The sequence below is a fragment of the Myotis myotis genome, unplaced genomic scaffold, assembly GCF_014108235.1.
Source record: "Myotis myotis isolate mMyoMyo1 unplaced genomic scaffold, mMyoMyo1.p scaffold_m19_p_18, whole genome shotgun sequence".
Taxonomy (NCBI): domain Eukaryota; kingdom Metazoa; phylum Chordata; class Mammalia; order Chiroptera; family Vespertilionidae; genus Myotis; species Myotis myotis.
The window spans coordinates 38,572,888-38,599,567 of NW_023416322.1; the positions used below are offsets into that span (position 1 = coordinate 38,572,888).

The 26,680-nt window shown below is 41.6% G+C and overlaps 1 protein-coding gene and 1 pseudogene across 1 annotated transcript; one reads left to right on the forward strand and one right to left on the reverse strand.

Annotated features, from left to right (window-relative positions):
• Nucleotides 1–1,622: 1,622 nt before the first annotated feature.
• LOC118673112 (calcium-binding mitochondrial carrier protein SCaMC-1-like) lies at nt 1,623–24,879 on the forward strand. Its single transcript, XM_036343592.1, has 9 exons — nt 1,623–1,984; nt 3,786–3,912; nt 7,449–7,536; nt 9,039–9,150; nt 12,556–12,714; nt 14,162–14,314; nt 18,473–18,640; nt 21,682–21,832; nt 23,466–24,879. Exons 1-9 carry the CDS (start codon nt 1,649–1,651, stop codon nt 23,636–23,638), a joined length of 1,467 nt encoding a protein of 488 aa, XP_036199485.1. The 5' UTR covers nt 1,623–1,648; the 3' UTR covers nt 23,639–24,879.
• On the reverse strand, nt 9,901–10,601 carry LOC118673191 (annotated as a pseudogene).
• Nucleotides 24,880–26,680: the final 1,801 nt, after the last annotated feature.

Here is a 26,680-nt window from a genome sequence, read left to right on the forward strand (position 1 = left end):
AATGGTCATTGGGCCAAATTACATTTAGTGGATTTCTTTCATAACTAAAAATTTTTTTGTTCATTTGCTAAATCGAAAAAAATCTTCTCATGAATAAAAAATATATTGACAATAAGTACTTCATAAATCATCTGTTTGTGTCTTTATCATTAGTCTGTGAGTCCTCAATGGAAGTTAGAGACTCATTTATCTTTGTATCTCTAGCAGCTAGCATAGTGCTGGCTGAGTATCTATGTTCAGTAAATGGTGGATAAATGAAACACTGAGGCAATTTGCATAATTAGAACAGTCTTTATCATTAGTTTGTAAAGTTCTTTGTTTCATAAATATCACTATATGGATTTATAGAAAATTAGTTATTTTCAAAATATTGATTTCATATAAAATGCCCAAATTATTTTAACATCAATATAGTTTAACAGTTTCAAACCTATGTTCATAGTCATTTTTTAAAATATATTTTGATTGATTTCAGAGAGGAAGCGAGAGACAGAAACATCAATGATGAATCATTGATTGGCTGTCTCTTGCACGCCCCCTACTGGGGATCGAGCCTGCAACCCAGGTCTGTGCCCTGATGGGGAATTGAACACGGGACCCTTCAGTCCTACGCTCTATCCACTAAGCCAAACAAGCTAGGGCTGTTTATAGTCATTTTGATTGTAAGTTAACCTGAACATTTTTCTGGTTACCTGTTATTCTGACTAGTTGTGGATTATTGAGGATATTTATTGGTTAGATGGAAGACCAGAAACAATGGTGGCTGCTGGCCTGGGTTTGTTTCTGTTTCACATTAACATGGTCCAGGGGCTGATGTCATCAGGATCCCACGTTCTGTCTTCCTGCTCCATCATGCCTAAGTGGTGCACTCAGTGGTGCAAAGAGGTGCAGAGCCTTTGGGGGAGTAGACTAGAATAAACTGTATGTCAACGCTTCAGGTCAATAAATGTCAGTGCTCGGTTCCTCCAGAACCCCTCACCCTGCCTCCTGTAATTCTCTAGCGCCTGGACTTTAGAAAACCCCAGACATGGCGGAAACGCACGCTGACCCAGGAGACAAAGGGAACTGTGTCAGGATGGAGGGCCTGGTCCTCAGTGAGTACACAGGCCCAGGGTTAAATCAGGCAAGGGCTTCAGAGCGCCCCCTGGATGTTGTGACTAAGACATTAGGTAGGGCGGTGGCGCCAGGAGAAAAGTGGGAGGTGAGGAAGCGGACGGGTTTTTGGAAACACCCAGGTCGTAGAGGAAGGATGAGAGAGACGGGAATGGAGGGAAGGCGGTCCTGCCCAGACCTCTCCCGCAGGGTCAGTGGGGCCCAACCGCAGGGCGATGACCTTCCCTGGGAGGAGCGGTGGCACCAGGTCAGAGCAACTCACCTGCCACAGGCATGGAGTCAGCGCCGGGAGATGCTGGACACGGAGCTGCACTTCCAGGCCCCACACCACCCTCTACTTCCGGGTCAACCGGAAGTACCGTCCTGGTTGGCACCACGCTTTCCAGCTTCCGGTCGCGTGGTGCTTGGCAGGGAGGCCGTGTGCCCAAGGGTCGTGTCTGAGCGCGCCCGCCCGCCCGAGAGCCCAGAGGCGCGGGTATCCTGGCCCCGGGAGGCTGGGAACCCGGAACCACAGTGGCTCTGCCAGGCGGTTGCCATGGCCGCGCTGACGGCTTGGGTCAGCCTCCTGGCGGCGGCGTCGTGGAGGCGGCGGCAGGTGGCGCAGCCGGAGGGCGGGGCCGCCTCGCCGGGGCCCGGAGGTCAGGCGGCTTTGCAGGCCTGGCCCCCGCCGACCAGCACCAGAGGGACCCTGTGGCGCCGGCTGCGGGGCTTCGTGCTGCCCACGGCCGCCTGCCAGGAGGACGAGGACATCTTCCCCTACAAGATCCTCTTCCAAGACCTTGACCGCAACGGGGACGGGGTGGTGGACATCACGGAGCTCCGCGAAGGGCTGAAAAACTGGAGCTCCACGTTTGGCCTGCAGTCGGAGAAGGTGCTTGACCCCTGGACGTGGCTCCGGGCCCTGGAGGGACGTTGAGTAGAGGGGGGGGCGGGGTGCCAGACCGCCTTTCTGGGGCGCTTCCGGAGAGAGGCCCGTGTGTGAGGGTGGACTTCTCGCCCGGGAGCCCCTCCCACACAGTAACGCAGGGAACCGTCTCCACCTCCTGAGACAGGCCCTGCCCGCAGGGCCCAGGCCTTCTCCTGGGCATGTTGGGGAATGCCCGGTGGGTTTCCGGTGGCCCAGTCGCCATATACTGAACCCGCACAGGATTTCAGGAGCTGCGTTAGCCTCTGGGAATGCAGAGTTTTATAAAAGATCTCTTGGATTAGGCCCTAGAGGTGACACGCGAACTCATTTTTTTGGTTGATTTTTCTTGGTTAGATGGCATTTAAATATATCAAATATCAAAAATATAAGTCTTTGTTTTACTATGGTTGCAAATATCAAAAAATTTCTATATGTGACACGGCACCAGAGTTAAGTTAGGGTTTTTCAAAATGCTAACTTAGGGCGTTCGCAGGACAGGCCCAGATGGGGCCCCAGAGCTGCTGTGTGTCTCTGACATCCACAGGGTGTGGGCGGGCCAGACCCTCAGCCGGGGGGTGACAGTACTCTAGCTGATGGTTTAGCACGTCGCCCTAGTTAGGGCTGTCTTCCTTCTCTGGACGGGCCTTTGACTTGATTATTTAAGAATTGTTCAGATGGAAGTGACAGCATATCAAGAGAAAACAATTATTCTATTTCTCCTCTCTCAATGCTACACAGTCTTCAGGTGCCACCCCCCTTGTCTCCCCGGTGAGATGTGTGTGCCTGGTATGAAGTCCAAACGTTCCTGTGGCTCAGGGAATGCCTTAAGAGTTCTGTGCTCCAAAAACTCTGAATTAACTTTTCTCTCATTATCTCGTACTTATGTCCTCTCACTCAGCTTAGTCCCTTCAGATTAATGGCTTAATCGTTAATATGTTATCTCTAGCATTTAAAAAAATATGTTTTTCATTGAATTTAGAGAGAGGAAGGGAGAGGAAGAAACATGGATGAGAGAAAAATATCAATTGGTTGCCTTCTGTACGCCCCCTACTGGGGGTTGAGCCAGCAACCCGGGCATGTACCCTGACCAGAAATCGAACCTGGTGACCTCTTGGTCCATGGGTCGATGCTCAACCACTGAGCAACACCAGCCAGGCTAGAATTGTACATATTTTACCTCATTTAATTAATAGAGTGGGAGTCTCTGATGGCAAGAACTGTGTATCTTGGTATCTTTATTTTTATAAAAATTTATTTTATTGATTTTTTACAGAGAGGAAGGGAGAGGGATAGAGAGTTAGAAACATCGATCAGCTGCCTCCTGCACACCCTCTACTGGGGATGTGCCCGCAACCAAGGTACATGCCCTTGACGGGAACTGAACCTGGGACCCTTCAGTCCACAGGCCGACGCTCTATCCACTGAGCCAAACCGGTTAGGGCTATCTTGGTATCTTTATTCTTTCAAAGTATTTGGCATTCATTGATCATCGCAGGTAAATTCTTTTAAGATCCATAATTATTTGAAGTGACATGTGGCTATTGACGCTAGTATTGCACAATTAATATACATATATGTTAATATATATATATTTATATTTATATATATATATTACTTAGCCTTGTATCTGTGACTGAAAAAGTGGGCCAATGGCTGTAGATGGACATCATAATTAGCATGAGTGAAATTATTAATTGCCAATGTGGGAACGATACAGGGGCTTCACTTGCAATGTGTTTCTGCAATGGTTTCTTCTTTCTTGCAGGAAATTTTTAAAGCTGGAGATACCAATGCTGATTCAGGATTGGACTTCCAAGAATTTTTGCAATACCTTAAAGACCATGAGAAAAAAATGAGGCTGGCATTTAAGAGTCTGGACTTAAATAATGATGGTGCGTATGTGTGTGTTTTATTCACAATTAGCTTAGCATGAGTAGCAGTACCAAAGGATATGTTTACTAGCCTTTAATTAACTCCTGCTATCAAAGATTCAATTCTGTTACTTGTTTAGCAGTATTTTTTTAATTTCTAGAAATAATATATAAACTGTATTTATTGTTACAATTTCTGTGTGGTTACCATCTTTTTTTAAAAATTAATTAATTAATTAATTTTGGTTACCATCTTTTAATAAAATAGTTTTTGTCCTCTGCTATGCTACTTGGCTGAGTGGGTAGGTCTCACCACTCATTTGCAGTATATGTCATGGTAGTTTAAAAAAATGTCATTTATTGTTTTCTTGTTTATTTTGAAAATATTTCAGTTGCGGGAAAGTTAGATAACACAGAAAACCTCCTGAAAGAAAGTAAAAGTTACTTGTAACGCTGCTGGCTAGAGATCAGATTTAGCATTTTAATTTATTTTTATATTTCCTTTTAGACTTTTTTGTCTGTTTTTTTCCCCCCTTGGTTTCTCTCTCTGTAGATGCAATTGCAGTCACACTGTGTGTGTAGTTTGGTATCCTGCTTTTTAAAAAAATATTTTTATATTTATTGATTTCAGAGAAGAAGGGAGAGGAAGAGAGAGATAGAAACATCAGTGATGAGAGAGAATCATTGATTGGCTGCCTCCTGCATGCCCCACACTGGGGATTGAGCCCGCAACCTGGGGATGTGCCCTGACTGGGAATCGAACTGTGACCTGGTTCATAGGTCAGTGCTCAACCACTGAGCCACACTGGCTGGGCTTGCTTTTTTCTTTTAATGTTATCATGTAAGCATTTCTACTTCATTTAATATTCTTCACAAACATATTTTTTATTGGTTTTAGAGAGTGAGAGATGGAAACATCAATGATGAGATAGAATCATTGATGGGCTGCCTCCTGCATGATTTGGGATCAAGCTTGCAACCTGTGCATGTGCCCAGACCGGGAATGGAACCTTAACCTCCTGATTCATAGGTCGGGCGACAAACATTTTTTAATGACTCTAAAATATTCCATTTGTGAGTAAACTTATCTAATCAGTCCCATATTGCTAGATATTTAGGATGTTTCCAGCTTTTTGTTCTTATACATAGTGCTGTGAGCAGCATCCATGCCGACTTGTTCTTTGTTACAAATCCTTAACTCAGAGAGACTGAATGTAGAGTAGAACACTTCTGCATCCATATTGTGGCTGACCCACCATGGGTAATCAGAACCTACTTATAATCTATATAAGAAACATACGTTAATTTTTAACTTTTGTGAAATCTAATTTTTGTTAATTAAAAAATTGTAAGTGTACCAGGAAAGTGATGTAAAGCAGCGGTTGCCAACTGGTGGTCTGCGGCCCACTGGTGGTCCATGAGGTCCGAAAGGTTGGTGACCGCTGGTTTAAAGGATTCCACTGATGGATTCTTGGGTCAAAGAAAATATAACCTGAATATCAGAGGCTTTATGACCTGAGCACAAAAGTGGTTCCATTACCCTTAATCCCCAAAGCAGAGTGCTTCAAGCTTCCGGGCACTTCCCGGAAGGAGGGGTCGGCCTTTCTGGACGGTCAGGCTGAGGTAGCACCCAGAGGCATGTCTTGAAATGAGACTGGGCTGTCATCTGCTGCCACTCTAGGACTGAATGTTCTGCTCTTGTGCTGCTCTGAAATTTCACCCTCTTGTTGATGAATCCATCTTGTCAGATACATCAGGGAAATTAGAATGCCATTGGTAAAGATATTACGCGACTATTGTCCCTGGTGAAGTTGTACACCAGTGCTTGTAGTTACTGGTAATAATAGAGAATAGTCTTTCTGAGGCAGGATGGAAATCCCAAAGTAATACAGTGATTAGCAACATAGATCTTTTCGTTTCTGCCTTGACTAGCCAAACTGGGACATCACAGTCCCCAAAGTCTGGCCAAGGTCCACTCTGGCGGAGCAGGCGTCCCACTGGTTTCATTTTGTTTGAGCCCCTGAGCTGCATCGTAGGTAGGAAGCCCTGCTGTTGCCACCAGGGCTGCTGCCCACCTGGACCTGTGGCTCAGGCTCTGGCAGCCCTACAGGGCCCCACAGGGCACCTGTTCTCAGTGTCCTCATTGCTGCTGCCTCAGTGGCCACTTTTGTGTAGCACTTTCCTTATCCCAGTGGTCGGCAAACTCATTAGTCAACAGAGCCAAATATCAACAGTACTTCTTCAAAATAGACTCACCCAGGCTGAAAACTGACTTCTGCGCATGGGCCACGAAGTTTCAATCGCACTGTACATGCGCTCCTGCACGTGGTATTTTGTGGAAGAGCCACACTCAAGGGGCCAAAGAGCTGCATGTGGCTCGTGAGCCGCAGTTTGCCGACCACTGCCTTATTCAGTGTTGAGTGGCTTTATTTTCATGCCCCTGAATCAGATTTTCAGAATTAGCTTTTAATTCTTTCAACTAGGTACAATAATCAAGATCTGTCTTAGATCTACAAACTTCGTATGGCAGCTCTTGGGGCCAGATGTGTTTAGAAATTTAGAATTTTGCTTTTAGAAAATGGGTCCTGTGTATATATGTTATTATTTAATAATTCAAGTAGGGTCTGGGGCACCACTTTGCAACTATACAGTTGACCTTGAACAACAGGGGCTTTAGGGTAACTGACCACCGTACTGTAAAAAATCTGAGTACAACTTTTGAGTCCCTAAAAAGGTAACTCTAGCCAGCCCTTCACATCCAAGGATTCAACCAACTGTGTATTGAAAACAGTATTTAAAAAATATATGTTAATTTTTTTCAGAGAGGAAGGGAGAGGGAATTAGAGATAGAAACATCAATTGATGAGAGAGAATCATGGATCAGCTGCCTCCTGTACACCCCTTACTGGAGATCGAGCCTGCAACCTGGACATATGCCCTTGGCTGGAATCGAACCCAGGACCCTTCAGCTGCAGGCCGACACTTTATCCACTGAGCCAAACCAGCTCAGTATTTTTGATTTGTAGTTATAAAACCATGGCTGGGAATTCGAAAATACTGTTTTTGATAAGAGGTTGGTTGAACCCTCAGAGGTTGGTTGAACTAGGGGACGCAAAACCTGTGGATGCGAATCCCCTATTGTATTTATTGAAAAGAATCCATGTAAAAGTAGACTCGTACAGTTCAAACATGTATTGTTCAAATGTCAGCTGTACATGAATATTCCATCAATGAAACAAATGCATAACCCTGAATTAGATAAATAATTGATTAAAATTAACTTCACATCAGTTTGAGACATGTTTTGCCAACAGATATTTTAGTGCCACATTTACAAAACATTTTTTATTTTTAAAAATTCTGGAATGTAAAGCCCTTTTTAATTAAAGTATAGTTGACAAAGTGTCTTACTTTTAGAGCATTTTAGTCTTTGGGCTGTGAATATGGGATGGACGGCCAATAAAAGACATGGGCTTTTTAAGACTATTGTGTTCTAAGTATACTTTGCCTTGTTATCTTCTGAGAGACTTTAATGACATTTTTTTCACTTTTTAAAGGAGTAATAGAAACTTCAGAAATAATCACTGCTTTGAAGTCACTGGGTGTAGATATTTCTGAAGCTCAGGCAAAAAATATTCTCCAAAGGTCAGCCCTTCATATTTTTAATAGTTTTCATTTTTGTTTAATATTCTAAGTTAGAAACTAATTTCTATAAATATAGCCCATTCTTCCCTTCCGTCCCTCCCTTCCTTCCTCTGTTCCTCCCTCCCTTTCTCCCTCCCTTCCTCCCTCCCTTCCTTTATTTCAACATTGCTCACCTTCAGGATTTCCATTAAGCTCACAACCCTCTAGTAACTACGTCTGTTAGTCGGATGGAGTTATATAACTTAGCACTTGGCCGTACATATGTTGTGTTCAGTTTTGTAATTGTTCATAATGAGAGGATACATTCTACACCCATTATTTTGTCTTGGCTGGGACTGGACATCATACGGATCTTTTTGTTGGCGGATGGAATTTGCTTTTTAGAATTTCCATTGAGAAAAATGCAATTGAAAAAGCATTTCACTTAATTCCACCTTTAACTTAGACTTCAAAGAAACAATAGCTGTTGTGTTTTTTGATTTTGAGATGCTTAAAAGTCGAGTAAACCTTGAATTTTTCATGGTAAAAAGTGAGTCTTCTCTTTAAATTAATAAGTAAAAGGTTATTTTAAAGTTGATTTAAAAGCTATAGGTAGGGAAAAGAGGGTCAGAGGAAAAATATTATTAGAAGATTCATAAGGTATAAGGTTCATCCTCAGTCAGTTTTATTCATTTATTGATTCATTCAACTAACATTTACTGAGTGCTCAGTGCTAGCAATATAAAGGTGACTTTAAATAGCCTTCCCTTTAAAAGAACAAGGCATGTGTGAGAGAAATACAAGTAAATAATTAAAATTCCATCAGCAGGGCATTCTACAAAATATCTGATCAATACTTTTCAAAACTGTCAATGTTACCAAAAACAAGGAAAGTTTGAGAAACTGACACAGCCAAGAGGAGCCTAAGGTGACATGATGACTACCTCATAATCCTAAAACAAAAGAGGAACGTTAGTTAAAAACGAAGGAACTCTGAGGATAGTGTGAACTTCAGTTAATGATGTATGAATATTGGTTCATTAATTGTAACATGTACCATAATAATGTAAGATGATACCATTAGAGGAAAAGGGGTGTAACTCTGTATTATATTCCCAATTAAAAAAAAAATCCTCACCCAAGGATATGTTTTTACTGATTTTTAGAGAGAGAAGAAGGGAGGGAGGGAGGAAGGGAGAGAGAGACAGACATTGATCAGTTGCTTTCTGTATGTGCCCCGACTGGGGATCAAACCCCCAACCTAGATATGTACCCTGACTGGGAATTAAACCTGCAACATTTTGGTGTACAGGACAACGCTCAACCAACTGACCCACCCAGCCAGGGCTCTATTCTCAATTTTTCTAAAAAATAAAGTCTATTAAAATATGAAAGTACAGCAATTTCATGAAGTCCAAAGGAATGGCTTCTATCATAAATATGTAAGAAGCATTTAATTAATTTTATCATGGCGCTGTCTTTGTTATAAACGTTGTAAGCACTATTTGTTTTTTAAATTCCAGCATAGACAGTGATGGAACAATGACAGTAGACTGGGACGAATGGAAGTACTACTTTTTACTTCATCCTGCAAAAAGTATCGATGAAATTGCTGGCTTCTGGAAGCGTTCTACTGTAAGATTAGTTTGTATTTTTTATCTGTCATAAGTGTCATAGCTGTTATTATGGTCACATAATCTCTATAATACTTTCAGCCTCAGTGGCTAAAGAAACAGTAGTCTCTCCTCATAGTGTTATCTCTCATTCCCCATCCACAAAAAATGCTTTTCTCTTATGCATCCTAAAGAATGTTACCTGAGTTTCTGAGTCAGAAGGATTATGCATTTGTAAAATTTTTAGGGTGTTCAGTCTCCATTTTCCAAAATACCATCTAGCCATGTTATTTGCCAGAATGGCTTGCTACGACAGCTCACTCCCACCAGCAGTGCCAGAAAGTTCCTGCTTCTCTTTACATTCCTGTTACTGGGAATTATCCAGTTTTCTGACATTTGCCATTTTGTTGGACATAAAGTGATATCTTGTTGGTTTAATGTGCATCTCATTGATCCCTACTGCATTTATATCTTGGTCTGTTTTTTCAAATGTATTGAGATATGATTGGTATATAACATTTGTAAGTTAAGGTGTATAACATATTTGAGACACTTCTATATTGTGAAATGATGACCACAGTAGGGTGGGCTAACACCTCCATCACCTCACGTAATTACTGTTTCTACTTTACATGGTATCCCCAGAACTTAGTCATCTCAGAAATGGAAGTTCGTCCCCTTTGGCCAGCACCTCCCCATTTCCTCCACTCCCCAGCTCCTGGCAACCACCATTCTACTCTCCACTTCTATGAATTTGGCTTTTTATTTACTTTCATTGTGGATAGGAAGTAAGGTTTACTGGTGGTTGTAAGGAGGGGGCGGCACCGAGACTCATTGAGTGCAGGGCCCACCATTTGTGTAGGGGACCACGATGATGGATGTATTAGACCCCACAGCCATCTGGCATGAGCCGCTTTTCAGCCACCCTGTCTTCAAACTCATCCGAATTAAATTTAGTACAATCCCCCTTCTTGGAGATGTGGATCTTCTGGTGGCCAGGGTGCTTGAACTTGGCTCTGCGTAGGGCCCAATGACATGATCCTTGGTCTGCAGCTTGGTGCGGATGGACATGATGACATGGCCAACATGGACCCTGGCCACTGTGCCCTGGGGCTTTCCAGAGGCACCCCCCATGCCTGTCTGGAGCCTGTCAGCTCCAGCACAGGACAACATCTTGTTGATGTGGATGTCGTGGGAGGGGTGGAGCCGCACTCGGAGGTGAAAGCCATCTTTGCCAAGCTTTTCACCAGGTACTTGTTGGCACAAATGCGGGCAGCCTCCAGGGCTTCGGAGGAGAGCTGCTCATATTCATCTGACACCATGTGCCACGGAGTGGGAACTTGTCCACTTTTGCCTTCTTCTGCCCCAGGTCAAAGATGCGGATCTTGGCATCAGGGACACCTCAGCACAAAGGAGACTTTGGGTACGGCTGTTCTTACCATACCGGTAACCCTGGGAGGGGCAGCGGCCCATGGCAACACCAGGATCTTCAGTGGCACGCTGAAGGGAAAGACTGAATCTGGCTTTTTAGATTCCACATAGAAGTAATTCCATACAGTGTTTGTCTTTCTGTGTCTGACTTAATTCACTCAGCATGATGTTCTCCAGGCCCGTCCACAGTATGGAAATGGCAGGACTTCCTTCTTTCTCATGACAGAACAGTGACCATTGTTTATTATTGTACATAGATGTGTGTCTATGTGGGTATGGGTGTGTATGTATTTCTTGCCAATACTTGTTATTTCTTTTCCTTTTTTTTTTTTTTCAGGAACTAGCCATTCTAATAAGTGTGAGGTAGTAACTCATTGTGGTTTTTTAAAAAAAATATTTATTTTTATTGATTTCAGAGAGGAAGGGAGAGGGAGAGAGAGAAACATCAATGATGAGGGAGAATCATTGATCAGCTGCCTCTGGCATGCCCCATACTGGGGATCAAGCCTACAACCTAGGCATGTGCATCAAATCATGACCTCCTGGTTCATAGGTCAATGCTCAACCACTGAACCTTGCCGGCTGGGCTCATTGTGGTTTTGATTCACATTTCCCCAATGATTAATGATATGGAACATCTTTCCACATATATGGACATTTGTATCTCTTTAGTTCTTTTGGCCATTTTCAGTGGATTTTTTTTTTGTTATTGAGTTGTATGAGTTTCTTTAATATATTTTGGGTATTAACCCCTTATCAGCTATATGATTTGTAGATATTTTCTCACACTTTGCAGGTTTTCAGTTTGATGTAATCCCACATATTAATTTTTGATTTTGTTAATTATGCTTTTGGTGTCAAATCCAAAAAGTCACTGCCAAGACCAATGTCAAGGAGCTTTTTTGCTGTGTTTTCTTCTAGGAGTTTTACAGTTTAAGATCTTATGTTTAAGCCTTTACTCCATTTCGAGTTAATTCTTGTAAGTGGTGTGTGAGAGAGGTCCAGTTTCATTCTGCTGTATGTGATTATTCAATTTTCCCAGCACCATTTACTGAAGAGACTATCCTTTTCCACTGAATATTCGTGTCTCCCTTGTCAAATATTAGTTGACTGTATCTGTGAGGGTTTATTTCTCGGCTCTCGATTGTTCCATTAATTTATGTGTCTGTTTTTATGCCATTACTATACTGTTTTGATTATCATAGCTTTATAGTATAGTTTGAAAGCAGGAGTGTGATTCCTCCAGTTTTGTTCTGTCTGAGGACTGCTTTGTCTATTCAGGGTTTTGTGGTTCCATGTGCATTTTAGGATTTCTTTTCTATTTCTATGGAAAATATCATTGGAATTTTGATGGGGATTGTATTGAATCTGTAGGTGGTTTTGGGTAGTGTGGACATTTTAACAATATCAACCCTTCCTACCCTCGAGCACCATATATCTTTCTATTTATTTGTGTCTTCAATTTCTTTTATCAGTGGGCATTGATCTTATAGTAAACATATCTGAATGCATTATTAAAAATTATTTGGTCTAGTACAGTGGTTCTCAACCTTCCTAATGCCGCGACCCTTTAATACAGTTCCTCATGTTGTGGTGACCCCCAACCATAAAATTATTTTCATTGTTACTTCATAACTGTTATTTTGCTACTGTTATGAATCGTAATGTAAATATCTGATATGCAGGATGTATTTTCATTGTTACAAATTGAACATAATTAAAGCATAGTGATTAATCACAAAAACACTATGTGTTTTCCGATGGTCTTAGGCTACCCCTGTGAAAGGGTCGTTCGACCCCCAAAGGGGTCGTGACTCACAGGTTGAGAACCGCTGGTCTAGTACAAGTGCTAAGAACATTGTCAGTCTTCATTATCAGGAGATGAGAGATGAAAAAAAACTTGTGATTTTTGATCTTTGTAAAAAAATTATCCTCTTAATTTATCTAGTGTTTCCACTGTTCTCTATCATCTAATTCTGTTTTTACATTTTATTAGATAATTGACATAGGGGAGAGCATAGCTATTCCAGATGACTTTACTGTGGAAGAAAAGAGTTCTGGATATTGGTGGCGGCATTTGGTGGCAGGAGGAATAGCTAGCGCCGTTTCAAGGACGTGCACGGCACCTTTTGACCGCTTGAGAGTCATGATGCAGGTGATTGCGCAAGTTCGGTGGCCCTTACACATGAAAGTCATTTGAAAAATCCTTGATAATTTTCAAAAGAAATGTTTTGGCACATTTCATACTAGTCATTAAAATTGTAAATTTTCTGAAAATGTAAAAGGTTATCCTCTTAATTTATCAAGTGTTCACACTTTTCTCTATCATCTAGTTCTGTTTTTACATTTTTGTTTTTACATTAAAGATTTCTTAATTTCTTAAAGATGCTTATATGCTATTTAAATGAATTTTTATTTGAAATAAAAAAATAATAGAACCACTCTATTAGATTTTTTTTCAGAAATGTAGCTAAATCTATCAAAGAAGTGATAAGACACCATTAGTCTAATTTATTAGTTATTTCTAGCTTCTGACACTGCCCTATTAGCATGGTTCTACTCTACTATTTAAGTACTAATAATATCTTTAAAAATGGAAATTAAGTCACTTGGAGCAGATTACTAACTTGTACCTCTTTAGAGTTAATGTTGTCTAATTTCCTTTTTTTTTTTTTTTTACTGAGTAATAAATTGTTAACAGTAGTTATAAAATACTGCATGATTTAATCTGTTAAATAATTAAGATTTAATATTTGCTGAATATTTTCTCTGCAAGGGTATAAAAATTAATAATCCACAACCTAGTGAATTTAAATTTGTAATTAAATTTACATACTTTAAGTGTTCTATTTTCTTTGGGATTTTTGGTAACATTGTGACAATTGGTATTGGATTATGAATAGGTTTTCTTTTGTTGTTTTTTGTTTTTTTTAATATATTTTTACTGATTTCAGTAAGGAAGGGGGAGAGAGAGAGATAGAAACATCAATGATGAGAGAGAATCATTGATCTGCTGCCCCCTGCATACCCCCTACTGGGGCTTGAGCCTGCATGTGCCCTTGACTGGAATCGAACCCAGGACCTTTCAGTCCGCAGGCTGATGCTCTATATCCACTGAGCCAAACCGGCTAGGGCTCTTTGGTTGTTGTGATGTCTGATCTTATTTTCTAAGATCATAGAAAATCTTATTTTTAACCGACTCAGATTTAGAGGGAGGAGCTGCCAAAGGGCACAGCCTCTGTCTCTTGGCGATCTGTTTCTGGTGGTTTTCTTTGTCTTCCTTCATCTCCTGGCCGGATTCTGCAGCCTCTGGACTCTGCGCTTCTTCCTTAGTTTTCTTACTGTGCTGCTGCTTCAGAGCAATGGCTGGTGTGTGTACAGTTGCGGGCCACGTGGAGCAGCAAGGTGCTGAATCTGGGGACTTCAGTCCTGGGTTTCACACCTTCTGTGTTTCGGGGCTTTCTGACAACAGACTGATGGACGTCATCATCTTTAGAGAGATTGGGAAGTTGGAAGATTCTGCCAGCTCTTTGGGGCCCCAGGCGATGAGGCACAGCCCTATTAGTTGGTCCAGGAAAATCTTCCTTCTCTTTTTTTTCTAGGTTCATAGTTTAGAGCCAGCGAGAATGAAGGTAATTGGTGGGTTTGAGCAGATGATCAAAGAAGGAGGAATTCGTTCTCTTTGGCGAGGAAATAGTGCAAATGTTTTTAAAATTGCACCTGAGATGGTCGTCAAGTTCGGGGCCTATGAGCAGGTAAACGCTGTCGCCTGCGGAATTTCCCACAAAGATCAGGTTTCAAATGTAATGTTTAAAGTTCAGGCTTTCATGGGAAAAACTGGGCTGTCAAGCAATAGATGTCAATTTAAATACAAGTGACTTTGTTCTCATTTGGTTATTTTTGTTTTTATATTGCTTTTGTTTATAAGGAATGTTTCATGGCCCTAGCCAGCTTGGCTCAGTGGACAGAGCATCGGCCTGTGGACCGACGGGTCCTGGGTTTGATTTCGGTTGCAGGCTTCCCCCCGGCCCTGACCCTGGTCAAGGCTCATGCAGGAGGCAACCAATTGATGTGTTTCTCTCACATCGGCATTTCTCTCTGTTTTTCCCTCTCTCTTCCACTCTCTAAAAATCAATGGAAAAATATCCTCGGGTGAGGATAAAAGAAATGTTTCATAGATTATAGTATATTATCATAACTGATGTGTGTTATTAGTCCTTTTCGTTCCAATGTCACAGTGAAGGAAGCCCTCTAAAACATTTCGATATTGGTTTTCCTTTGAGCAATTTGAATGTTTTATTTTAAATTTGTTAATCTGATTTAAGATTTTAATTGTACTTAATTAATGTTAAGATGAGCTATATTTGTTTTTAAATAGTGTAACCTATTAGCATCACATAAGAGTCTACGAGTGCTCTATGCACATCTCAAGGTTTCCATTTTCTGGGCTGGCCAGGCTCTGATAGTTTCAGAAAAGGCCCAGGGAAGAAAAGCAGAGAGATGCCTTAGCTCACGTCTCATAGATCTTACTAAAAGCAGCAAGGAGTGGGCAACACTGACCAGCATTCTGAGATTTTACAATCAGTTTTCCTAGAGCTTCAGGCTCAGAAAGCACACGGTCTACCTTCGAAATTATCACAGGAGGCAGCTTCATCAAGCATTTCCACAAAGCACTGCACTCAGATCGCAGTATCTGTGTCCTAACAGGGCCACAAATTGGTTTTAGTTATGACAGCACCCCCAGCGGGTAACCAATTTCAGTACTTCTTAGGGTTCATTCTAAGCTGTTGTATCAAAGAAATACCAAGATACAGTAGCTTAAATATGCTAGAGGCAAGTAGTCCAGAGCTAACAGTATAGCTCTGTCATCTTCAACATTCAGCTTCAAAGGTCACACCCATCTGCCATTGCCCAAGTAGAGGAAAGAGCAATCCAAAAATCTTTAAGGAGATATCTCATAATTTGCATACTCAATTTCTCCTCATTTCTCATTGGCCAAAATAGGTCACTTAGCCACCCAACCTAGCTGCAAGGGAGACGAGGGAAATGTAGTTTATAGTTGAGTTGGCTGTTACTAAACGGAAGAAGATGATAATGAGTACTAGGAACAGACAGCAGTGTCTGCCACATGAACTGAACCAATCATACTTTCTGATGGGAAGTCACTGATTTGAGAACCAGAGAGTTAATTCTTAAGAGGATTGCATTGATGAGAGGCCACTAGAAAAGGCCAACAGGAAAGCATCTTGCCTAGGATAGATAATCTGCTTGTTAAGCCTATCTTGGATTCTAAATGAGTTTCCAGTTTCAGTCTCATGAAACTTGACTGACTTAGTTCCTGTGAAGCCTGACCTTTAGGCTGGTATTTCTGATTTTCTTTTTTTTTTTTTTTAATATATTTTTATTGATTTCAGAGAGGAAGAGAGAGGGAGAGATAGAAACATCAATGAGAGAGAATCATTCATTGGCTGCCTCCTGCACACCCCCTAGTGGGAATCAAGCCTGCAACCCGGGCATGTGCCCTTGACCTGGGACCTTTCAGTCTGCTGTTCGATGCTCTATCCACTGAGCCAAACCAGCTAGGGTGCTTTCCTTATTTCCACATGTGCTATTGCAGTTGCCTCCTTGTTTTTGAGCTAAGCAGCGTAAACTGTTGTTCCTTGTAACAAACGCAATTTACCTGGCTACTATTCCTGATTACCCAGTTACCAAAGAATATTTAGTACCTTCCACATGGAAGGTGAGAGGCTAAAAAGAGACAAAAGATAGATTCCGTGCACCTTTTGTGTCATTTGTATGTCTTTTTTTTTTTTAAATATATTTTATTGATTTTTTACAGAGAGGAAGGGAGAGAGATAGAGAGTTAGAAACATCGATGAGAGAGAAACATCAGTCAGCTGCCTCCTGCACATCTCCTACTGGGGATGTGCCCGCAACCAAGGTACATGCCCTTGACCGGAATCGAACCTGGGACCTTTCAGTCCGCAGGCCGATGCTCTATCCACTGAGCCAAACCGGTTTCGGCCATTTGTATGTCTTTTATGAAATAGTATGACAGTCATGAAGATGCTTAAGTGATTTAATATTGCTGACTTACTCTACAGAAAAAAGGGGAAAAGGTTCTTATTATCTTAGATAATTGCATAAAAATTGAAATTAAGTATTCTACTAGATGTTAATATCAGGTATTTAGAATACTTTTTCAAATAGTTTTATAGTACTAATTAATGTTATAAACTTAGAAACAATATAGAATCCATTTCAGTAATATTGTACATTTCAATACTTTTATTTATACAGTATAAGAAATGGCTTAGTTTTGATGGTGCTAAAACAGGAATTATTCAGAGATTTGTATCTGGTTCATTGGCTGGTGTAACTGCTCAGACCTGTATTTACCCCATGGAGGTATGCATTATTATAAAGTTTTAATAAAGTAATACTTTCTAATTTTTTATAAATGAATTGCAGATCAAGAATTTGTATAATAAACAATTTTATAGCTACTGGACTTAAAGCTCATATCAAGTATCAGTTGGCCTTAGTGTATATATGTATTTTGTTTTTGTTATTTAGGATAAAGATAGTATTATAAATGTACCAAGAAGATAACAGTTTTGTTGTCTGCTGTTTAATTGACTCATTCATTAATACTGCACACCCACTACGGGTGAAACCCACTACGGGTGAGGTACTTTTCTAGGTCCAGAGATGAGTCAGACAGACATTTGGTCTTGGAGCTTCTTATAGTCCAGAAGGGAGACAAAACGTGCACATCAATGCTGATGGTCCAACATATAAAATACAAATTCTAGAAGAGAGAGCAATAGGAAGCGTTAGTGGAAATTTAAAGGGGAGAAAAGATTTCCAGTTAGGGATTTCATGAAAGGCACAAATAGAATGTGAGAGTTTGGGTTAGAATTTGGAAATTCAGAGATATTGGATAAGAAGAGAGTGCACTGCCCTGGGGAGGGCAGTACTTTCAGAATGGGGTCATTCAAAGTATAGGGTCCTGCAGAGAAGGTCATAAAACAAAGGCCTTCCATCTGACTGCTCAGAGGCGGCTCAGGCAGTCTGCCCCATCAAGGCAAAGTCAATAGTTTTTATTTTTTTATAAATCTTTATTGTTGAAAGTATTACATATGGTCCCTTACCCCACCCTACCCCTATTAATCCCCTCCAGCCCCTCCCCCCACCCCAGGCCTTCACTACCCTATTGTCTGTGTCCATGTATACGGATATATATATACATACAAGGTCTTTGGTTGAGTACCTCCTACCCACCCAATCAAGGCAAAGCAGATACTATTTTTTAAAAAATATATTTTATTGATTTTTTACAGAGAGGAAGGGAGAGGGATAGAGAGTTAGAAACACCGATGAGAGAGAAACATCGATCAGCTGCCTCCTGCACACCCCCCACTGGGGATGTGCCCGAAACCAAGGTACATGCCTTTGACCGGAATTGAACCTGAGACCTTTCAGTCCGCAGGTTGAGGCTCTATCCACTGACTCAAACTGGTTAAGCTTGGCTGTAGTTTTGGCAAAAGGTACCACCAGCATGAGAAAAAGAGCCAATTTCATTTAGCACTTAAAAAAAAACAACCTATCTGAAGCAGTAATGAATGTGTTTCAGAATTTGTTGCCTTACAGCCCAGTAAGGGGGTTTGAATGGATATATCAATTAGAGCCACAGTGATGAGTTATATTCTCCTGTTTAATTTTTTTAAAAAGCTCTATACTTTATCAGTTCATGTTTGAGTCAGGAAGGAATCAAAATTATGTTTAAGATTGCTTTCTTTTTTGATTTCTATGATAATTAGTAAACATTGTGATATAATATAGCTTTCTAGATTGCTAGGTGAGCTGAATGACTCTGGTAATATATTTTCAATATGTTCTTCCCCATTTAGGTAATAAAGACCAGACTGACTGTAGGTAAAACTGGACAGTACTCAGGGATTATTGATTGTGGGAAGAAGCTTCTGAGACAAGAAGGTGTTAGAACCTTTTTCAAAGGCTATATCCCTAACTTGCTAAGCATTATACCTTATGCAGGCACAGATCTTACTGTTTTTGAGGTGAGTTTATCCCCAAAATGTGACATTATGTGTTACATTGGAAAATTTGGTACAATAACGGTTTTTATTCTAAAAATTGGTTATAAATGACTTTTCATGAAATAACTTCTGACCTGAAAACTTAAGTCTCTCTGAATGAGTTCCCTCATTTACGAAATTTTTTTTTAATATATTTTTTATTGATTAAGATATTACATATGTGTCCTTGTCCCCACGTTACCCTCTACCCCCCCCCCCCCCGCTCATGCCCTCACCACCCCGTTGTCCATGTCCATTGATTAGGCCTATATGCTTGCATATAAGTCCTTTGGTTGATCTTTCCCCCTTACCCCCACCCTCCCCTACCTTCCCTCCAAGTCCCGACAGTCCAATCAATGCCTCTCCGTCTCTGGATCAGTCCTTGTTCATCAGCTTATGTTGTTCATTATATTCCACAAATGAGTGAGATCATGTGGTATTTATCCGCTCTCCAGTTCCATCCATGCTGTGGCAAATGGTAAGAGTTCCTTTTTCTTCTTCCTCTTCTTAAAGAATACCTTTCAGCATTTCATATAATGCTGGTTTGGTGGTGATGAACTCCTTTAGCTTTTTCTTATCCGTGAAGCTCTTTATCTGACCTTCTATTCTGAATGATAGCTTTGCTGGATAAAGTAATCTTGGTTGCAGGTTCTTGCTATTCATCACTTTGAATATTTCTTGCCACTCTCTTCTGGCCTGCATGGTTTCTGTTGAGAAATCAGCTGACAGTCGTATGGGTACGCCCTTGTAGGTAACTGACTGTCTTTCTCTTGCTGCTTTTAAGATTCTCTCTTTATCTTTTGCTCTTGGCATTTTAATTATGATGTGTCTTGGTGTGGTCCTCTTTGGATTCCTTTTGTTTGGGGTTCTCTGCGCTTCCTGGACTTGTAAGTCCATTTCTTTCACCAGGTAGGGGAAGTTTTCTGTCATTATTTCTTCAAAAAGGTTTTCAATATCTTGCCCTCTCTCTCCTTCTGGTACCCCTATAATTCTGATGTTGGTACGCTTGAAGTTGTCCCAGAGGTTCCTTACACTATCTTCATATTTTTGGAATCTCTTTTCTTTTTTCTTTTTCGGTTGGGTATTTTTTGTTTCTTTGTATTTCAAATCTTTGACTTGACTCTTGGGATCCTCTTGTCTGCTGCTGGATCTCTGTAAATTATTCTTTATTTCAGTCAGTGTATGCTTAATTTCTAGTTGGTCCTTTTTCATGTCCTCCATGGTCTCACTATACTTATTGAGGGATTCATTAAATTTATCGGCGGTTTCCATAAAATTCTTGAAAAACCTTATAAATGTGGCCTTGAACTCTATATCCAATCGTTTGCTTTCCTCCATTTCTGCCATTTGTGACCTGTTTCTTTGTCTCCGCATTTTGGCAGCTTCCCTGTGTTGATAGAGTGGCCCTGCGCGCCAGGTGTCCTGTAGGGCCCAGTAGCTCAGCCTCCCCAGTTACCTGGGGTGGACACTCTTGGTGCACTCTTGGTGCCTTGGTTGTTGTAGAATCACTGGGAGGAATTGACCTCCAGGCCAATTGGCTGTGAGAATCAGCTGTGTCTAAAGTGGGAGAACTTCTGTGCTGAAGACACCCTTCTGGGGCAAGACTTGCTTCAGTGGGGCTTTGGTGCTCACTGAGACTGCACCCTGAGTGTGTCCCTTATGGATCTGAGGAGTTGCAGTCTGGATGGTCCCCCTCTGACCACTGGGTACAGTGGCTCCTGGATCTAAGGAGGTGCTAATTCAGCCTCTGCCTGAGGCCACACAGCAGGAGCCACGAAGAGGCTCAGCTGTGAAGCAATGCAAGCCGCTGCGGGGCCTTGGGCCTTCTCTTGGAAGTTCCGGGTCTGCCTGGCTGGGCTGCAGTTAGGTACATTCACATGCAAAAGCCTCTGCTGCAGCCTGGGTGGGGCGGGGTCTCAGGGAATCAAAGGGTGGATCAGGGAGCTATGGCTGATTCTCCGCCCGGAGTCGCGGGTCTCAGTAACCCGCTAATTGCTGCAAGCACCTCTGAGGGAAAGCCGCCTTCAAGTTCGCCCGCTGCCGGACAGACCAGCTTCTCCCCGTATGAGACCTGGGTCCCCAGAGACTTCCCGGAACCGGAGTTCAGAGCAGTCGGGAGTTTGTGATTCAAAAAGACAGCCGCGTCCTCAGGTGCCACCCCCTTTCCTCGCGCGCGCGAGCTGCCGTACCTCTGCACTTCACCTCCGCAGCGCCTCTGGCTCTCAGCGTGCTTTTCTTTCCTTCTAGTTGTAGAATTTACACTCAGCCAGCCTTTCTGTTGTTCTGGATGATGTTTGCTCAGTCCTTTGCGGTAATTTTCAATCGTTGTGGGAGGCGACAATTTCCCGGTGTTTACCTATGCCGCCATCTTAGTTTCTCTGAAATTTTTTTTTTTTAAATATATTTTATTGATTTTTTACAGAGAGGAAGGGAGAGAGATAGAGAGTTAGAAATATCGATGAGAGAGAAACATCGATCAGCTGCTTCCTGCACATCTCCCACTGGGGATGTGCCCGCAACCCAGGTACATGCCCTTGACCGGAATCGAACCCAGGACCTTTCAGTCCGCAGGCCGATGCTCTATCCATTGAGCCAAACCGGTTTCGGCACGAAAATTTTTTTTAAAATATTTTTTAAATTGATTTTTTACAGAGAGGAAGGGAGAGGGATAGAGAGTCAGAAATATCAACCAGCTGCCTCCTGCACACCCCCTACTGGGGATGTGCCCACAACCATGGTACATGCCCTTGACCGGAACCGAACCCGGGACCCCTCAGTCCGCAGGCCAACGCTCTATCCATTGAGCCAAACAAGTCAGGGCTCATTTACGAAATTTATAAAATGGAGGCAACAATACTGACTTGTCAGGTTTCTGAGGGATTAACATCTACGGAAATGCTCAATATCATTCCAGAATCAAGAAGCTACTCAGTAATGTTTCCTGCAGTTGTGTGAACAATGAATTTCTTCTCCTTCGACCTGCACAGTAGTTAAAGGATGTTTCCTGATTTCTTCTCTTCCAGCTTTTGAAGAACTATTGGCTCGAACATTATGCAGGAAACTCTGTAGACCCCGGCTTAATGATTTTGCTGGGATGTAGCACGTTGTCACACACCAGTGGTCAGATAGCCAGCTTCCCTCTGACCCTTCTTAGAACACGCATGCAGGCTCAAGGTGAGTGTGTGGGTTTTTAAATGAAGTAAGAATAAATTTAAAAAGCTAATAAAATTGCCCTAGCTGGTTTGGCTCAGTGGATAGAGCGTAGGCCTGCAGGTTTGATTCCAGTCCAGGCACATACGTAGGTTGCAGTTTGATCCCTGGCCCTGGTTGGGGTGAGTGCAGGAGGCAGCCAGTCAATGTCTTTCTTTCATTGATGTTTCTCTTTCTCTGTCTCTCCCCCTCCCTTCCACTCTCTCTAAAATCAATGGAAAAATATCCTCAGGTGAGGATTAACAGCAACAAAAAACAAATTTTAAAAAGCTAATGAAGTAAAGAAGTAATCATTATTAATTCCATGAATTAAAAATAAAAAAACGAAGTTAAAACAAGTTGTTTTAAATGAGTAGAAATTGATTTCAAAATCAGAAAAACTGTAGAATTGCTGAATAAAAAGCTAACTTCTGATTGTTAAAGCATGATCTTGAATTTATCGTAGAGCCTTTTGTGGAGCTTAGATTTTCTTTCCTCTACAAAGTTCTACTTGGAACTCTGCACATATGTTTCTGTTCCCAATGGTCGTTTTCCAGAGTTTACAGTTAGGAAGCGCCAAGCAGAGCAATAGGAAAGGTTTTACTTTCCTCAGATTGAATCAGCAGTAACTCAGGATGAACTTGGAATTCCTTTGCCACATCCTGCAGCGGGAAATTAATACATTTGTGCATTTGAACGCGTTGTTTTGTTCTCTTTGGCAAGGAGACGTGAAACTGAAGGGGCCCTGTCTGCTGTTCCTCTTAGGTGCAAAGTCAGAAATTTCGGTTTTAAGAAAATACCCTTCAAGTTGGGGAAAAAAACACAAAACTCTCACATAATCCTATTAGTATCTTCCTGAGTAAATAAATTCCTTAAGGCAGCAGTTCTCAACCTGTGGGTCGCGACCCCTTTGGCGGTCAAACGACCCTTTCACAGGGGTTGCCTAAGACCATCTTGCATATCAGATATTTACATGACGATTCATAACAGTAGAACATTACAGTTATGAAGTAGCAACGAAAATAATTTCATGGTTGGGTCACAACATGAGGAACTGTATGTAAAGGGCCAGAAGGTTGAGAACCACTGCCTTAAGGGGTCATGTGGTAAGCAATATTCTCTTACATTCTTTCCCCCCTTTCTTTTTAGGAAGGTTTTGGGGTTTAATTTACATGGCATTCCGGGTGGGGAATCTCTCCATGCATCCCATCACCTGCCCATCCCCCAGCAGACTGTTGAGGTCACACTCCATTCCCAGTGCTCCTGTGCGGTCCTCATTGAAGACTTTCAATGCTGTGCAGGCGCGCTCCCGCAGGATGCGAAGCTTTCATGTCTGCTGTGCAGCACGGCAGCTGCAAGGCGCACATGGCTGTCGGGCACTGGAAGTGTCGTGCAACTGCGAAACCAAACTTTTAGTTGTACTTAATTAATTTAGATTCAGATAGCCACATGTGTCTAGTGACTGTGGTATTGGACCACATGGGACTATTCTATAGGTAGGGAGGGAGGTGTACTCTGAAATAATTTCATTCCCTGTAAATTCTCGTTAATCATTGTACTGTCTGAATATATGAAGATTAAATATTGAATTACACTGATTTTTTTTTTCAATTTATAGCACAGAAGGAAAAAACAACAACTATGATTCATCTCATTCAAGATATATATTACAAAGAAGGAAAAATGGGCTTTTTCAGGGGCCTCACTCCAAATATCATAAAAGTGCTGCCTGCAATATTCATAAGCTGTGTGGCCTATGAAATACTGAAAGGACCGTTTGGATTAACGTAGAAGTGAAATGTGAAATTGTTGTCATTACTGTAATCACTTAATTGTAAGATAATACCTGGGTTATAAAGAGAAATTGATCTCTTCCTAAAAGGAAAGAAAGTATCAAATAATTGTTAAAACATTTTCTCTTTATGTTTTCTAGTATAAAACCTATAAATGAAATAATCATTTTGGTAAAGTGGACCCAATTATTGCATCAGAGGTCAAAGTCCCATGCTGTCTTTTTTTAAAAAAATTATAATGTATTAAGTGCCTGCTATGTGCCAGCTATTATTTCAAGGCACTTTAAAAGGTCCTCCTCTTGCTTAATTCTAACAACCATACTAGAAGATTGAGAGAGAGAGAGGAAGGGAGAGGGAGAGAGAGAAACATTGATATTAGAGAAACATCAATCAGCTGCCTCCTGCATGCCCCCTACTGGGGATCAAGCCTGCAACCCGGGCATGTACCCTGACCAGGAATCGGGCAACCTTTTAGTGCCCAGGGTGACGCCCAACCAACTGAGCCACACTGGCCAGGGTTATCCCAATTTTCAGTTGAGGAGCTAAGTTTAGAGAGGTCAATACTTTGGAAAGATCTTTTAACATTCCCTCATTAAGGATTGCACTCAGCCCTCACTCTCAGGCTCTCTGTTTCACATGAAGGTCTATTGTTTGGTCTAACCTTGGTTATGGCTTGGATATTTTGTAAAATCTCTTAAAGTGATGATTTAGCCCATTGTCCTTAGGGTACAGCCTCTCAGTTCTCTTAGATTGAGACTCTAATACCACTTTCCAGTAAAGGCACCAGGATTCCTTAGTAGAAATAACTACTTGCAGGACTTGGGAAGGACACATACGCACACATGGATGGGGACATAGCAACTGAAAGCTTCCAGTCGCCAACGCTGGACCAATTGGAGCAACACATTGATGAAATAGAATTGGATTGTAACCCGACATATAAAATAAATATCCAGGAGTCCACACTGATGTAAATGATTGATTGAATAAATAAATAAAGAAATGGGGAGAATAGACAAGTCTGTGGAAAAATTCCAGATAATTACTGTAGATCCCTGCCCCCCAGCTCCACACACATTAGTGTGGGCCATGTGCAGTGACTTCCAAAGAGTACGATATGGAAACGGGAAAAGAATACCTTTATTGGACAAGTGTGACAAACATCACCACATCCAGGGAATCAAAGTCGACATCACCTAAGTTGTAGCAATAGTATGTGCTATTGATCTGTGATGAAAATGGCACTTTACCTCTGTGTCTTCCTTCCAAACCCCATAATCATAAAAAGAAATATCAAAGAAATTCCAACTGACAAAATGTCCCAGTTTACAAAATACCTGGTTAGCACTCCTCAAAACTGCCAAGATCATCAAACACCAGGGGAATCTGAGAAACTGTCACAGCTACGCCAGAAGGAGGGTAAGGAGGCGTGATGACGAAATGTAATGTGGTGTCATGGGTGGGATCCTGGCGAAGAAAAAGGGCAGTAGGTGAAAAACTAAGGAGAATGGAATAAAGTATGGACTTCAGTTAATAATATCAACATTGGCTCTTTAATTGTGACAGATGGACCATACTAATTTAAGATGTTAATAAGAAGGGGAAAGTGGGCGTGGGGGCCTGGGAATTCTCTGTTATTTTCACAGATTTCTTGTAAATTGAAACTACTCTAAAGTTAAATTTTAATTTAAAAATAATTATGAAAACGCCTCCAACAATGATTATTTCCAAGTTGCTCTCTAGGAGATGGCATTATGCTCATTGAGAACCTTCATAGTTAGTGCTGCACTTTAAGCTCTGAAGTCTTCCCTCTCCTGGCTCACCTAGGAAAATTGAAGGTAAGGAGGAATGCATACATTTTTTTAAAAAAAGGAATAGATAGTTAAGGACATTGTTTCACTTGCCATGGAGTTTGTGAACAGTATTTTCACTAGTTTGATTGGCCGCCCAATTCATAATTGTAATAATGGTGATGACATTCATTACATAATATTGATGATGGTAACATTAATAATAAACTTGAGAGCCAGGTGGGGGAAGAGTTGGGTTTCTTGTTCACTCCTGTATGGCTGAGAGTAATAAAATCAGGATGGCATTCTCAAATCTGTATTGGAAAGGCAGAGAAAACTGGTATTGATGTGATTTTCCTATAAGCAGTTAGCATAGCTGCTTGTATAAATTGAACTTTAAGGAAAGTGGTGTTTCTATTAGAATACACAGTGCTGCCAGCCCCAGTAGTCTTTTTCTTAACGAAGGTAGTTGATCTGTAGGAAAAGTCTCAGGAGGGAATGAATTTTTCTTTTTGCTGTTTTTTTCCTGATTTGTTTTGAAAATTTGACAAATTACTTACAATCTGATATACTGAAATCCATGTCCATTAAACTTAATAAGGAAAATCTATCAGTGCATCTATATCTCCTTCCAGAAAATGCTTTTCCCCTTTCCTTAATTTGGATTTACTGCTTTGGGCCCCAGAACAGTGTTAATTTCTCCATCAGTGAGCATCTAAATAAGTAAGATAAGTCCAGGAGCCCCTGATGAGGATCCGGAGAACTTAGTACCAGAAAGAACTTAGTTAAGAAAGGTTATCTCTGGTGCGGTATCCCACGTTATGTGGTAAGTTCTGCCCTCCCTGTGCAGTGGCCTCAAGCCGGTATCTGTACCCATCTTGAGAGGGTGGGCCTGAGGCTTTCTAGAAAGCGCTGCTGGCAGCCGCTGCCTACTGTCTGTCAGGGGCAGAGCCCACTCACCCAGCTGTGGAGCAAGGTAGACCCTCTTTGGCCACTGCCCACTGGATGGACTTGCTGTTTTCTGCAGAAGACCCTGGGCTGCTCCGTTTTTGGTTTTTGCCCCCCACCACCCAGCTTTATTAATAGGATTGATATAACTGTTACTCTTAGATGCTACTTTAAAAAGACTGCTTTCCTATTTAATTCCTCTGCTTCTTAGGGCAGAGTTCTGATCACAAGGCTTGCATTTTTGTGAATGGAAAACAGGCCCAACCCGCTGGTGTGGCTCAGTTGGTTGAACTTCCTCCAAT

Bases quoted from the DNA above. Each gene is read 5' to 3' on its own strand.
- LOC118673112 (XM_036343592.1), top strand. From the start codon at position 1,649: ATGGCCGCGCTGACGGCTTGGGTCAGCCTCCTGGCGGCGGCGTCGTGG. The intron at 7,537-9,038 runs GTCAGCCCTTCA...TTTAAATTCCAG, and splicing joins GCAAAAAATATTCTCCAAAG to CATAGACAGTGATGGAACAA. The intron at 9,151-12,555 runs GTAAGATTAGTT...ACATTTTATTAG, and splicing joins GCTTCTGGAAGCGTTCTACT to ATAATTGACATAGGGGAGAG.